The following is a 16,760-nucleotide window of genomic DNA, read 5'->3' as shown; positions in this document are numbered from 1 at the left end:
TGCTCCCTGTCTTCTTCCACTATCAGTGGACATGATCAAGTACCACATGTTTGCCTGTATCTTCATATTTTGCTCCTTCTCCAGTCTTTGCTTTCTACCATCATTCTTAATTTCCAATGAGAAATAGTTGTTCTACCATTTCAAGTTTTTGCATTGAATAATACACTCTTTACTCTTCTTTTAATTCCTTGATTTACTTTTAATTATGTTTCACATATAGGCTATTTATGACTTTTTTAATAATATTTTTCTAACATTAATTTTAATACAGAAATAAGAAGATAAAGTGTCTGCAGGGCTAATAAGAAAAACTAACCTTATTTTGCACTGAAAGGGCAGGCAATACAACATTAAAAATCCACTTACACAAAACTCTTTTTACACTGTTTACTTCAGGCATTAATTTTCAGTTGATGATTGTTACTGAATAACAATTTCTTCCTATGATATAAAGGTGCTGTTTGCATTCTAATGAGTTTACTCAAAAGAAAATAACAATTTCCATATTACACATCACCAATAAAAGAAATGCAATGAGTGCTCACCTTGTCAATAAGGTCAATAGTAGGCTGCAAATCTAGTCCAAAATCAATGAATTTCCACTCGATTCCTTCACGCTGATATTCCTCTTGCTCCAGAATAAACATAGTATGATTGAATAGCTGCTGAAGTTTCTCATTGGTGTAATTTATGCACAACTGCTCAAAAGAGTTGAGCTGAAAAAAAAAGAAACACTAAATTAATCTTTCCAAAGACTCCAATCTTAAAATTAAATCTTTCCAAACCATTGATACTAGAATAATGCCCTGGAGTTTTAATTTTATGACATTATATTGAGGTGTCTAATAAAAGATCCCCGTCCTTCCTATCATATTGATGTTCAATAACCTTTGAGTGTTCATAAGTTTATTACTGTTATAGAAGTATCATATGCACCCAAAAATAAAGTGACGCTGAATAATAAAGCAACCCTGAATATACAGCGACCCCAACCCCCTTTTTCAGGCTCCTTGAGAAAATTTTGTTTTTAACATATTATGACTAGTCACAATTACAACCAGTCAATTACAAATTGTTTCATTGATATGAAGTATCTGCCAACATTATACCTATTCTAAACTTCTGCTCTTTATTGTTCGGCTACATTAATTTTTGTACTTTTTCGTAACAGTGGGATCCAAGAATGGAGCTATTATTTTCCGAGTACACAGTAAATTTAGCATCTGTATTGAGGTAAGCATGTGACAGCATTACACTCCCTGCTTCCGATGATGTATTCCACCCACTGCTCTCCCTCTCTGGCTGTGTAAAATCAGTAGCTAACATACCCACTTTCATTCCCATCATATCGCACAGTGAGTACTGACAACATTGCTGCATGGAACATCTCAGTATGCCTCTAGACTTTTACCACCTCTTGCAGATATGTATTCTACTTTTGAGTTTTTGTACAATTTTAGAGTCAATTCAATTCAGAGTACAAATGGATCCAGGCAAACTGTAGTTTAAACATGGTAGATGCTCATAAAATCCAAGGTATGCAGTACACACTCCCATGGCTGGGAGCATTACAAAAATTTCCTGCCCAATCATCTGTCACCTCCCCACATTTTTCCTAATTCTCCGCCAAACTGGTGTCACTGTTTCCCCTCCAGTCCTGAATTCTTCAAAATAAATCTGCACATGGCACAAATTGCCAAAGCTTCATTAGTAAACATAAGATGACCCCTATATGAATCTATTACACATTATATAGATGTTGACCAAAGCAGCAATCTTTTAAGCTGTGAATGTAAGCCAACCATGTTTTTTCGAATGACAACTATGGGAAAAACCTTGTCTCATTATCGGTAAATAGTGTATCTGCTACTTTTCTTGTAGACTGATTTGTAGGTGTCCAAATTCCTATTTTAATTCTACTATAAAGAGAGCAAATCTATTTCATAATAACAACAAAATGACAGTTGATATATCATTTAAACATAAATACTGGATATATAATACTCTCTTCAAGTGACTTTACCTCAAATATCTCAAAACCTGCCATGTCAAGAATACCAATAAACGATGCTCCCTGTCTCTTTGTTCTGTCCAGTGATCGGTTTATTCTGTTAACCAGCCACCTGAACATTCTCTCGTAGCATGCCTTAGCAATTGCCTCAACAGCAAACTCCACCTATCAAGAAGAAATTTTTTCATGAAACATTAGAGTCATTAATTGCGCGCGCGCGCGCACACACACACACACACACACACACACACACACACACACACACACACAAAACAAACCTAAAACCCTTCCAGAAAAGTTTCTAACTTCTATTTTTTTCCTTTTAAAAACTCATAAGCATAATAACCACTCATTAAAAAAGAAATTGGAGCTTTGTACCTTTCACATTGAATTGGAAACTTTTCAGGCAAGGGCATGAGAAGGTGTTGGTAACTATCAAATCCAATACACTATTCGTAATTAAATATTGTTACCTGTTCCTTGGTCTGTGCCTTTGTCACAAAGTCCCTGCCAACTTTTATGCGAGGCTTCAAGAAGGCCTTTGTCATATCTGTAACACTGAGACCCAACAAATGAGCCACTTTCTGTGCCACTGTATTATCTGGAAGAGTTGCCTGATCGGAGTTCCTTTCCTGCTTGAATCTCATATTGCCAAACATAAGAGTAGCCGAAACAATGCGGAAAATAGCTGAAAACCAAGAATTTACAGTTATTTTAAGGACTTCAAACAGAACTAACATTCACAGTACTTATGATTACTTATCAATGATTTAACTCAGAAAAAAATAGTAATTTTACAATAAATATCTTGTTCTCTGCTTAAAGATTAAATTGAGGTTCCATGGAAATAGTGAGCAAAGGATGTTTGTATGTACTGTGAACTTTTCCACAGCCCTCATAATTGAAAACTACATGAGAAGCCTGCAACACACTATGAGTAACAAGGGAGCTGCTAAGCATACTGTACCAGTCTGACAGTCATAACCAACACCGTCTCTTTAGTATCCAAAAGTGACCCAGATTCCCTGCACAGCCTGAATATTGATATGGAGGGAAGGTCAGAGTACTCTGGCTTCACATCACCACCACAGCTTTTTACTGTGGAGGTTGCCATTGCAGCCACATCCATATCACATGGGCCCATCCACTGACACGAGTGCACGTAAATACTGCCGCCCCACACTTACCCAGCTGTTCTCTGAATCCTTTGATAAGTGCTACTGATAGTAGAGCAATTACCCTCATCTGAATTTGCATTTTTGATTCAGACTGCTTCCCAAACAGTCTGCGCATGCTTACATTAACTTTCACTATGCTCTGGATTACGCTTCAAGCTACCTGTTCGATTCATGTACTGTACCACAGGAGCTGCTTGTTTGTTCCACAGGTATCACTGCTAGTGCAAGTGATCATAAACTGTGTTCCACCTATGCAGAGTAAAACAGAAAAGTCTCACACCTACATTCTATGTAATACTGAACATAAGAATCAGGTGGAGAACTGTGGCGTTCCCTTAATAGGTCAAGTGTGCACTACATGCAGGAAGCAGCTACTACTGCAGCGGAGTACGTGTGGGATGCACAGAAGGATTTTTGGATTAGAGGAGGCCCCTCTTGGAATCAGAGATGTATTCCCTGTCGAAATCTGAGATACGTCAGTGTCGTTATTCTCAGAGAATGCTTGTCCCCACAGATCAAAAACAGAAAAGAGAGATTGGTATACAGTCTCTTCATCAAGAAAATCATGCCAGTAATCTTCTCCTTTAATGAGCATCAAATACTGATGACCAAATTTTCTTAGATTATCAGAGCTTCGAATCAATGTTCATCTCACTAACACTTTGAATGACTTCAGCTTTGTAGTCAAGTTATAGGACCATTGCACACCAAATTTTGGGATATAAGAAGTACATCACAATGTCAATATAGTCTGATATTTTTTTAAAAAAACACACAGGGAGATGGAAAGTGAAAGATGAAGGGGGGGAGATCTCATTTCTTATATGCAAAGGCAACTTTATAGGCATTTCACTTTCATCAAGACCACTACACGTCAGCGACATTTATATCGAACTTAGACCTGGGGCACAATTTATGACACTCAAGCTGTAGTGGACATTTGCATATGTTCACGTAATATTTCTCACACTTCTCTAATAATCCCAGAGGTATCAACGTACATACACATCTGTGAATGTCAACTACAACTCTGTTCATATCTGTTACCACCATCTGTCTTCGCAATGAAAGACAAAACATTCGAAGGAGGTAGCATTTTTCCACTTCTGTTGAATTTAATTTGTTGGTATGCAATTAGTTTCTGCCTTTTAGGCCACATTAATGAAGTAGAAAATGTGTCATATGCAGAAAATTACTTGCTAATGGCCTAAAAGGTAGAAAATAGTCATGTGGTAATAAAGCAAATACAGAAGAAGTTGGAAAATGCAATTTCTCTTAATAGATTTCTTGCCATGGTACCACTATGAAGGAAATAAAATACTGGTATCAAATAGTGGGAGAAAAGTAGAGTCATCTGTCTGTAGATTAAGGATACACAGAATCAATTTCCTGCTATCAGTTACAATTGTCTTCTTGCTACATTTTCCTTGCTATGGGATCACATTCAAGTTCCAAGGGTGGTCGAAATAAACCAGTTAATATAAATGTAAAACACAACTCACAGATTAGGGCTTAGGCCTGTTTTGAATAAACCTACTCTTTCCTACAAGTTGTGTATGGAGTGATCTGTTATTGTGGGACATGTTATCAGCAATTTTCCAACCCTTCCAGCATTTACTGCCAGTAGAGGACTCTTCATGATTCAAACAGCTCCTCATTTTGCCTTACAAGGATTAAGTGGACCCTGTACTGGAGTTCCTTTACCTCAAAAGAACTCCGAGGAAGTACATAAAAAATAAATAAATAAAATTTGATGTGGTACTGGAAATCGAACCCATGTCCTTCCGCACCAAAGGCAGCAACACTAACCATTCACCAATAGATGCATTCTAAACCAGTTAATTTATTTCATCATACACAAAAAAGCACTTGTGGGAAGCATTGTGTGTTTTTACGTGGTAAGGTAGGGAAGAAATGGCAGAAACCAACCTGAGAAATCTTCAGGTGTAAGCCCCATTATACTCATGGCCTTGCAAGTGGCTTGAAACTCTGCCACATCATCAACTCCAGGTACTGGTAAGTGTCCCCCACTTGAGAGAAATGTATACAATTTAGGATCTTCCAGGATGAATTCCTCTGTAACAAACATGCTAAGTCACTTCTCAAGTTACTTATCACTTACACTCTAAATGACACAAAACAAATGTAATTATTAATCTAGTGTAACAGCTGTAATTCAACAAACATTTTCAATATATCTGCATACAGTTGTTTGGTACTATTGATAACCAATCATGGATAACAATATATACCCCTCCAACATGTCACTGACAGTTTGTACAACCAAACTTTTACAATAAAATGTAACTTACTTCTCTGTTCTGGGGAAGCACCCATTAACAGCTGATAAAATATGTGGAATGTCCTCTCATCCTTAGCTTGACGAATTGCTCTTGATTTCTCAAGTAAATAGGTTTCAATATTAGCTCCAGCAATGTAACCAGATGCATCGAAATTTATCCTGATGAATTTTCCCTACAAAATTTAATATACTGTGTCAAACTCATCACTATTTTTGAAAGTTTATGTTCTAGTAACTGAAAATCTTGTAAATGAGACACTTACAAATCTGGAAGAGTTGTCATTCTTTACAGTCTTTGCATTTCCAAATGCTTCAAGAATTGGATTTGCCTGGAGTAACTGCTGTTCTAGCTCTCCCTGGAAGATTAAATGTCTAATGTTGTTATATGAATAGATAGAAGAACATTATTAGTGAAAATGCTACGAAAGATCGTTACCTACCGCAAAATTTGAATTCAACTATGTTTGCATGAAATAAAGGATAATACAGAATTAATAACATTTTGACACTTCTTTTCGATTATTTTTTAATTTTAGTGCAATTTTTTTTTAAATGTGGAGAGTCTTGACTTTAGTAAACAACATGCACGTTTTTTCAGTGAATTAAAAGGAAACTATTGGAAAAAATCATATTACAATGGTTTAGAGATTTGTACAATTTTCCGATCATGCAATGTTTTTTTTGAGTGAGATTTTCTATTTACTCCTCCAATTCCATCATGCTGAGAGGAAATAATTTGCTTTTACATGCTAAAACTACACAAACAGAAGTTCTATAAGAAAGCACATCTTATATATCCCTAAAACGTTACAATAAGTGTTTCCATAAGAGTTAGAATTTCTTCTGTTTTTGCATGCAGTGTGCATTCATCAAATTGACCAATTATAGTTGAATCAAATTAATTTAATATGAAACAGACTGAAGATCTACAGAATCACAAACAAAGAAGTGAAACTTGTTTCATGCTTAGTGCCACATCCTCTAGTACGAAATTGATTGTATTTAATTTAGTGCCCAACAGACATTACTGGCATTTTACAAGAATTTTTGTCTTCTGTCTTAACAGCTTTCTTCTTTTACAGTTTCACATACTTTTTCATTATATACTGCCATAGTTAATTCAAAGCAATGGCTTTAGATATCCCAACCGTTTCACATAACCAATATTTAATGATTTTGGTTCCTCAAATGTCTTTAAAATGTGCCAGAAATAAAGAATGTAAATAGTAAAATGGATGGTCTATCATTTTCTGTGATTGTTTTCTCCTTTAAAGAGTTTATTAAACATTTACTTTCTTCAGTTTTCTCCAGTTATCCAGAAGGAATGCTGACTCTTATTACTTGCTAACATTTATATTTAACTTCATGAGCTTAACCTCTTCCTACTAAATTACCAAAATTATTTTCACAGCTATGACTTGAAAAATCCATTGATTTTTTTATTTTAACTAAAAACAATGCAATACTCTAAAAGCAATTACACTGAACCATCACAAACTACTTTCATGTTATCTTTTATCTCTACTCTAATTGAATTTTGCCTCAATTTTGTATCTAGTTTTCATATTGCAATATTTTCTTGTGTCAAGTGCACTATAACTTTGGAGCACTGTAGGTGGTGTACAACTGGTACCAGAGAGTCCTGCGATCTTCCACAGCTGATGTAAATGATGTCAGTGAAATAGAGCACATCTGCAAAATCATTGTACAGAGTAAGTGGAGTTAAGATGGGTCGACACGGAGTAATCAAATAAAGACAAAAAGAATGTGTTTGGATGTTAGGCCATGAGTGAGTACATTGTGAAATGGCTTCCAGATGTGTGTGTGTACCAATGCAGACTGTCCAATGTTTCGACAAGGAATAGCGTACCGCTTACAGCCACATGAAACGGTTTGCGAACAGTTGCCCATTAACAGATCATAGCCAATAGGGACTAGAGATGTGTCACGCATTCTTAATAACAATCTGGTTCTAACCCGAGAGAAACTGCAACTATTAGTGAATGCAAGTCTGTCTCAACCAGTTTCCAAGCTGACAATGCAGAGGACATTTGGAGTCACATACGTCACAAATTGCCAGTACTCCCAGCAGCACATAAAGCTGCACATCACCAAACAATGCAGGAGCTGTCTGGAGGCATGTAGTGTGTTTGTCAAAGATGCAAATTTGCCTCTTTTTCAAACGATGTGAGGTGTCGAGAACACTGAAATCCCAGCCAAATGTGGCACCTAACCTGCAGTATTTGGAGGCAGGTGGTGGTTCTGTATGTTTTGTGAGTGGTATTCTTAGCATGACTTGGGCCTATTCATTCAGGTTACTGAGAACACGTGTTGCCCTTTCTTCTCTCCCTTCGTGATGAACATGCTGTGGGCACTCCAATCTTCCACAATGACAACAGCCACATTCACAGGGTTGTATGCACACATTCCGGGTTTGACAAACACTCAGCCACCCCGTCGCCCCTTAAATGGCCCACTAAATTCTCCAGTATTAATCACACAGAAAATGTCTGGGGCTATCTAGCAAAGCAGGTGAAACATAGCAGTCAACGTACTCGCAATTAGTAACTATATGGCATCTTAACAGCGAGTCATTTCAACTGGATATGGAGTGCCTAACGAAACTAATAGACTCACCCTCACCAAATTGTGCCTACTACTAAAGAAAGATGTTAACACATTATTAGTGTGATAACTCCTAGAGGTGTATAATTTTTACACCTTGTTCTTATATGACCATACCACCCTGACAATTTATATCAAACTGAATATACATGTTTTGTCAACTCAAACAGTGACAAAAAAGGTGTCTTTGTGGAAAGGTCTGGAAAAGGTCTGAAAATTTGCTCACTTATATTTTATTGTGCGCTTACTAAGAATGTCAATTTTACCACCTTTAAATTTCCCCAGAAATTCAAAAACAGCAAAAAACAAAAACCCATTTCCTTCCAATTTCTTGCTCATAGCTTTATTGCCTGCAGTACCTGCTGATATGAAATGAGCATACTTGGAGCCATCTGTAAATTGCAGCATTTTGTCAGAATAACACTCCCTCCTACATGGGCTAGTGAAGTTTCCACAGCAACGTCTGTAGCACAGTGTGATATACAAATGCCAAGAAACCTCAAAGTAAAATAATTTTAGTTTCATAAGGCTTATATGTTCATTCTCTCCTCACTTCGAATTCACAGACAGGCACGTGGCAAAAAATGTTTTTGGGAGCTTACCTCAACGTAACACCACTTTGATAATTCCCTTGAACAACATTATAAGCAGTTCTTGCCGCAAATTTCTGAACTGAACACAAAAGGGTGAATGTAACTGACTCCTACTATCATATAGACCAATCATTTTGTGGGATAATTTATGATATTGTCCAGTTTGAGAAAGTTGATCAAAACTTGGTTCCGTCAACTATAATGATTTTCTATATAAGAGACTACCTGCAACACGTTAGCTGTGAATCAATTTAATATTCTATCTGTCCACTTCACAAACCTTTTGTTAACACTGCACAATATCAAACACTTTTCTTCTTTGAACCAATGTAATAGTATTTAGCAGATGTAATGGTCATTTTAAACTACAATAGCATAGTAACACTTGGGGGCAGAGTGCAACTGTATTTGGAGAAGAGTTTTCTGTCCTCATTTAAAATGCATTCAGTAGTAAATTTGGCAAAGCCTTCAAACAAGAACATAAATCCTTTGAGAACATTTTTCATTTCCATGATATCAACAGCACAATATTGTCTATGAAGACATTATCTTTTACTTGGAAGTAAATTTCAAGATGGCTGGAATGAATTATGCCAACAAATGCTCACATCATCTAACAGAAGCACACTTTAAAAGTGTGTACTGGACCATGAGTAACAATCTCCTAGGCAGTAACTAAGCAATTTTTCCATAATAACCCTTCTTCCAGATATGCTAATCCAGCCAAGGTACACATAAGAACTTCTCTGAAGTTTGAAAGGTAGGAGATGAGATCTTGGAGGAAGTAAGGGTGTGATTTGTGCTTGAACAACTCCATCAGTAGAGCATTTGCTGGTGAAAGTCGAAGGTCTCGGGTTCAAATCCCAGTCCTGCATACAGGGAATCTACCACAAGGTTTCAAATCAGTGCACACTCCACTGCAGAACAAAAATACATTCTGAGAAGCACATTTGATTGGCCTGCATAATTCCCCTGTATGTCATTTATCCTCTTTATTTGTGTGTTTTAAAGAAACAGTGACTCAGATGCTGGAAGAAGTGTAAGCAACTGAGTCATCACTAAATTATTACATTGGTGGTGGTGGTTGTTGGGATGTTTAAGGGGGACTAAACAGCTAAGGTCATCAGTCCCCCTATTACATTGGGAACATTGCATTCAATGTAGGGCTGATGCCATGAACTTTGTATTTTTCAGATCAACCAGTTAGACCTTTATTTCCTATTACACTGTCAACCCACAAATTGATAAAAATTGATTGCTGCTATATTACTCACAGTTGCAGATCTGCAATTCATGCCCAACACTTTCTGTGGATCACAAATTACTATACCTATTTATAGTAATGGAATCAAACATTCAAAATGTAGATCCACTGTCGCTATGTGACATGACTGATTCCCCCACCCGTCCCCCAACCTGTCCTCCTCGTGGCTCACCGCGCACTGTGTTTCTATAGTGAACACTATGTGTGCAAGTTTACTGCTAGGCAACAAAACCTGTAGCTTTTTGATGCAAGTGGTTGGTGAGTACTGGAAGGCTGCATTTATGTTGTTGATGTGTTCATTTCAGATTCCTGTTATGGAGTGTCATACTTTGAAATTAGTTTTCACTCTGTATTATTCTTTGGAACTAGGATATGGACTATGTTTCAAGACAAATGTAATTGCAATGTTTTAGTGCTTGAAGTGCAGCTGCACAGTTTTGAAAGATACTGTGTACTTATTCCAATAAAAAATTTTGTAACCCATAAAGCATGCTACAAGCAAAGAATATGTACAAGAGCCACATACTAAAGTACCCCACAAAATTTTTTAACATCTGGGTACTTTCTGAGAATCCGGAAACAATTAGCACACGATACAAGCCATCGTCAAAAGGCAACAGGAAACTGTAAGTATTTCTATCTTTAAAAAACCATCTGACACATTGAGGGACTGTTTCTCAACCAATTACTATCTAGTCAACGAATTACTATCTACATATAATTTTTGTTGAGTTAATGTCAGATGCGAAAATTATTGAAGAGACACCAGAGACAAAACACAGTACTTACAATGATGAGTGCTGGGCTCGGGACCTGCCGCATGCAGCAGCCGTATGCAACAGAAACATCGTACACATGCAGTCACTATTCCAATAGAAAACATGCAAGATGCTCTACATGTCCATTATTTATTTTATATTTTAGACAGAAATACTAAGCAAACTAAGGAAGAAAGAGATATGTTTCTAATTTTAAGAAGCTCTACTGTTCAGTCCAAAAAAATTTAATGTTCTGTGAGCAAGAAACTACTGAGAAACTATATTTTATGTTTCACCATCGTTCTGAACAAGACTGGAAAGTACTAAAATTTACTGTTACATTATACACTTACTATGCTGTACATTGAGTGCTCATAATAATGACACTGAGAACGTCTAAAATTCTAATTACACATTTTACTAAATTCTAAACAGAAATTAGTTACTAAACTTATTTAATGTATATTTCTAAACTTTTTCACAACACATGTAGAGAAAAATTACAACATAAATCTTTATGATCTTTCATGAGAGCGTACCCACACCTAAAGCAATTTTTATTTCTTGTCTCATTTCCTAAAAAAGGCAAATGGCATTTATTAGATACACCAATTATGTAAAAACAAAAATAAAATAGGATAGACAGTCTGCCACCACAAAGAATTTTTGAAAGACTACATATGTAAACAACTATTTTTGTTTTAATGCCAATGCAGAAGCTTCTAATACAAGAGCTATGACAAACACATTCCCCACAATATAAAATTCCGCTTCTCATTCAATCTAAATGAAAGTATTGGGAAACTCAACAGATGCCTTGCGTTAAAACAGTTCACATATTTAATTGGAGGAAAGTAAAAGAAAGGGTCATTTTTTCTTTAAACTTAAAATATGACTTCTCATTACAAAGGTCTGTCATTTTACACGTTTGTTCCCGGAGCAGAGAGCATAGTATTACTAATGTTTGTTTGAAATTTGGTAAACATATGGAAAAGAACTATTAAATTAGCACTGACACTAATTTGAATAACCACATAATTTTCTCAGAAATGTCATTTTAACTTTCGGAAAACTTTCAATTTGCATAATCTTCAGACTCACGAAATACAAACAGGGTATCATCAAAAGCTGAAATTCTGTACTGCATTTAACTGATCCTATTACTGTTTATAGAGAGGTGGAACAGTTGACTCTGGACTGCATTCCACATACACCTTTCTAGGTGATATTGCAGTTTCCTTAGCAGCACAAGTCCAACAAACAATAAAACTCTACATTAACTACTATTTTCAGAGACCCCTCCCATGTGTGTAAAAGAAAGGCCACAGACCCCTCCTATGTGAGCACAAGAAGATCAGACACCTCTCACAATAAAACCTTCAGCCACCTCCCAGAAGGAAATAAAAATTTTAAAAAATTGCCAAATTCTAGATCTCTCAAATAAATGGTATCGTGTAAATAGAGAAAGAAGATGCAGCACCACACCAACTTCTCAGGGGTTGATCGGCTACTCTGAAAACAGCAATTAGCAACGAAATGTACCACAAACTTCCAGGGCAGTCCAATTCCTCAGCTCCTTTGCAGGCACTTGCAATATTCATACTCACAGTGTGTGGTGCTGAGCTCTTTGGCTTGGAGGCTGCTACATATGCCAGATACTGGATCACCTTCTTCGTATTTTCAGTCTTGCCAGCACCAGATTCTCCAGTACAGAGGATTGATTGATCCTCGCGGTCTGGAACAGAAAGACATAAAATATAAAACACTCTTATAGAATAAGCTTTATTATGTGCAGAATTTTGCACTATAGAATGGAACTTCATGACAAATTCAAAACTATGAAGACTGCAGTCAGAGATCCAAGTGGTGGAGATCTGACTATCCTACTTTGCACACGCAAAGTTGTCTACCTGCACCTATTGTTTCAGTAGAAAGACATTTTTCAAAATTGCGGTGTACAAAGACATGGCCAAGGTTACAATGGAGGAGGATCAACTTAATGGCTTAGCTCTGTCGAACACTCACTCTGACATAGATTGTTCTATTGACGATATAATTAACCAATCTGCCAGGAAGAAAAGGCGCATGGAATTCATCATTTAAGAAAGAGAACCACAATTGTAACTTTTTGCTTCATAGGATGGCATTGTCTTCTGTATGTGTATAATCAGTTTAAATAAAACTTTGCATGTGACATTCTTTATTTTGGTAAAAATAAAGGTAGCACAAGAAATCTTTAGCGCCCCCTCCTGGAGGTTTTTCTGTATCCGCCACTGCATGCAACGACATCATATACTGCCTACACACAGAATTTTATCAGTTGCTAAAAATGAGGACTTCCATTCAATACATGGTCATCCTATTAAGTAAAAATTTGCATTTCAAGTAGCTGATAGCTACAGTATTCCTGCACCACCAACTATTATATAATTCTAAGACCAGTACTTAAACCACTGTTTTATGGGGCCATCTAATGAGGCAGTCAAGGTAGATATCTACAATGAAGGCCAGAAATCTGAGAAATGGTAATTAAATTATTGCATCAGAACTGAATTACTATACGTTTTACAGGTGTATAACTTGGATCAGAAGGCTATCTTAAACTTTTACAGAACACACACTTCAATTATGAGATTGGATGTACTTGACAGGGAGGCAGTAGTCGAATATGAAGCCTATCCTCCACATTATACAGTTTGTATAAATTTTGAGCATTAAAGGAAACCAAAGAGAAATTTAAAAGTCGTGATGGCACCTAAGAGACAAAATTAGGTAACAGTAAGTGTTTATCTTCTTTAAAAAAATGTTTCATACTGGAAAACTAAATCTTTCATGAAATCCAATGCATTTGTGCACCAAGCCTGAAAAGGTAGAATTTTGCACAGAACATCTGGTTTGCCAATGAAGTAATTCTGCCAAAAATGGCAAATGGTTTTGAAGTATAGTTAAATGGAGTGGATTTAGTCTAGATGTTATCTGGTAATGCAAACAAAAGTAAAACAAGGATTATTCAGTATTGTCTAATTAATTTTTGTGATTCTCAGGGAATCTAATTCGAGAATGAGAAATTAAAAGCAATAGTTGAGTTTTGCTGTCTGTGCACGAAAATTGTTGACAATCTCATAAGCACTGAAACTTTTACATTGAAATGGAATTTGGATGAACATCGACAGAGAGAAGAATAGAAGCTTTTCAAATGTGACCTTGCAGAAGAAGATTGATAATTAGAAGGGTTAATTGAGTACTGGTAACTAATGAATCGAACTGGAGACTAAGCAGCTTCATGCTACGTTTTACTACATGAAAGTGCAGGTTGATAGAACATGTTCCGAGGTATCAAGAAATACTTGATTTTGTAACAGAGGGAAATGTGTGGCCAACATTTCTAAAGGGAGACCAGGGATTGACCGGAATAAACAGCGGATGTCGTCTGTCACAATTATGCAGTGGTGAAGAGACCTGCACTGGGTACAAACGTGCAGGGCTGAATGATACCTGACTACCGGGGTCCGAATCAAGGAACGAAGATGACGTTGGATGTCACTACAGATGGTGCACAAAATCTGACTGGATTATGATGGGCAAGGAAACAATCTCGGTATTTGCCTTAAGCAATTTTGGGAAACAATGGAGAATCTAAATTTTGATGGGAGGACAGGAATTCGAAATATGTTCATTCTGAGTGTGCCAGCTTGGTTTGTATTGCAGTAAAAACACAACTATATTAAAGTCTTGTTTTCTTTACATAAACAGGATTACATGGCAAACTAGCAAATTTCTTACAAGCAGGAGGATACATTTAACTCTCAAATCACTGGCAAAGTCTCGTGGCATCAGAAAATATCAGCCTCCATGACCTATGGTGTGAATTCACTTTTTATGTTCGCTGTATAACTGCAACTCAAAAAGGGACCTAGTAAAGTAACTAAAGACTACCATAGGAATGCCCAGATTTTTTTTTAACCCAACAATATAATTAAAATACCAAAAATGCACCAACTGCATGGAATTACTTTGAAAAATGCGTTTAACATGATTAAAATACATAAAACTGAGTGAAGAAAATTAACAGCCATGAATTATTGAACAGTTCTCAGTACGAGCGTATCTACGTAATGGGAGGTTCCAGATATCTTTCAGCTGTACCACCATTCAGACACTGAAATTTTATTATGTCATCGGCAAATCTCAAAGTTTATATTTATTCTCCCTGAACTTTAATTCCTACTCCAAATTTTTCTTTGACTTCCTTTACTGCTTCCTCAATGTACATACTGAACAACATTGGGGATAAGCTACAAACCCTGTCTCACTCCCTTCTCAACCAGTGATTCCCTTTCACACCCCTCGACAAAGAACGTCCGATTTCTGTACAAGTAGTAAAGTCTTTCGCTCCCTGTGTTTTACCCCTTAAACCTTCTGAATTTTAAAGAGTACTCCAGTCAATGTTGCTGCAAGCTTTCTCTACATCTACCAATGATATAAACGTAGTTTTGCCTCTCCTTAATCTATCTTCTAAGAGAAGTTGTAGGGTCATTACTGTCTCGCGTGCTCTCTCATTTCTCTGGAATCCAAACTGATATTCCCCAATGTTGGCTTCTATCAAGTTTTTTCATCTTTCTGTAAACAATTCGTGTTAGTATTTTTGCAACCATGACTTACTAAACTGACAGTTCAGTAATATTCCCACCTTTCAGCACCTGCTTTCTTTGGAATTGAAATAATTATATTAGCCTTGAAGTCTGGGGGTAATACACCCACCTCATAGATCTAGCACACCAGATGAAGTAGTCCTGTCACGGCAGATGCTTTCAAGGCTACCAGTAGTTCTGACAGAATATTGTCTACTTCGGGGGCCTTGTTTTCACTGAGCTCTTCCTGTGCTCTGTCAAATTCTTCTCATGGTATCTTATCTCCCAACTCCTCTTCATCTACTCCCCTTTTTATAATATTGCCTTCATGTGCATGTCCCTAGCAGACAAACATTCAGCTTTCCCTTCTTTGATTAGTACTGCTTTTCTATCAGAGCTCTTGATATTCATAAATCTGCTTCCCTTTTCTACAAAAGGTTTCTTAATTTTTCTGTATGCAGTATCTATCTTTGCCCTACTGATGTAGGCTGTTAAATCCTTACATTTGTCCTCCAGCCATTCCTCCTTGGTCATTTTGAACATTTTGTGCATCTCATTTTTTAGACGTTTGTATTTCTTGCCCACTTCATTTGCTGCAATTTTATAATTTCTCCTTTTATCAATTAAATTCAATATCTCCTGTAATATCCAAGGATTTCAACTAGATATTGTTGTTTTACCTATCTGATCCTCTGTTATCTTCATTATTCCGTCTCTCAAAGCTATCCATTCGCCTTATATATTATTCCTTTCCTATGTTATAGACAATCTTTGCCTAATGCTCTCTCTGAAACTCTCAGAGATCTCTGGTTCTTTCAGTTTATCAAGGTCCTATCACCTTAATTTATTATCTTTCATTTTTTGAGTTAGTAGCCAATAAACCATGGTCAGAGTACACATCTGTCCCTGTCGCATCATTTAAAATCTGGCTCCAGAATCTCTGTCTTACCATTATTTAATCAATCTGAAACCTTCCGGTGTTTCCAGGTCTCTTTCACGTTTACACCCTCTAGTGCCAGCGATGATTGAATTATGTTCTGTGCAAAATTCTACCAGAGGGCTGCTTCTTCCTTTCCTTTCTCCCCCAGTTCAGATTGGCCCACTAATTTCCCTTCTCTTCCTTTTCCTGCTGTTGAATTCCAGTCATTGCTATTTGGGCAGCAACATAATTGATGGCAGCCGACGTAGAGATAATGTAAAGTAGATTCACAATGGCGAGAAAAGCGTTCCGTATTTGTTAACATGGAATATAATGGACCTAAGTGTTAGAAAGTTTTTTTCTGAAGTTATTTGTCAGGATGTAACGTGTATGGAAGAGAATCATGAACAACAAACCGTTTTGAAATGCTGAAGATCGGATGGAAGGATCGCATAATTAATGATGAAGTACTGATTGGA

The 16,760-nt window shown here is 36.7% G+C and overlaps 1 protein-coding gene across 3 annotated transcripts in view; it reads right to left on the bottom strand.

Annotated features, from left to right (window-relative positions):
- LOC126334615 (myosin heavy chain, non-muscle) overlaps positions 1-16,760 on the bottom strand; it is a 261,875-nt gene that overhangs the window by 56,470 nt on the left and 188,645 nt on the right. For 2 of the 3 annotated variants that reach the window (XM_049997023.1, XM_049997025.1), the window contains exons 3-10: positions 12,339-12,466; positions 10,763-10,786; positions 5,755-5,847; positions 5,502-5,664; positions 5,119-5,265; positions 2,485-2,699; positions 2,024-2,176; positions 546-716 (exon numbers count right to left, since the gene is read on the bottom strand). In XM_049997023.1, coding sequence (XP_049852980.1) covers positions 546-716; positions 2,024-2,176; positions 2,485-2,699; positions 5,119-5,265; positions 5,502-5,664; positions 5,755-5,847; positions 10,763-10,786; positions 12,339-12,466 — 1,094 coding nt within the window. The remainder of the gene's footprint in view (positions 1-545; positions 717-2,023; positions 2,177-2,484; positions 2,700-5,118; positions 5,266-5,501; positions 5,665-5,754; positions 5,848-10,762; positions 10,787-12,338; positions 12,467-16,760) is intronic. The other variant, XM_049997024.1, reaches the window with a different exon arrangement.

The sequence above is a fragment of the Schistocerca gregaria genome, chromosome 2, assembly GCF_023897955.1.
Source record: "Schistocerca gregaria isolate iqSchGreg1 chromosome 2, iqSchGreg1.2, whole genome shotgun sequence".
Lineage (NCBI taxonomy): Eukaryota > Metazoa > Arthropoda > Insecta > Orthoptera > Acrididae > Schistocerca > Schistocerca gregaria.
The sequence above is the reverse complement of the archived record's forward strand: the minus strand, read 5'-3'. Positions and strand labels throughout refer to the sequence as shown.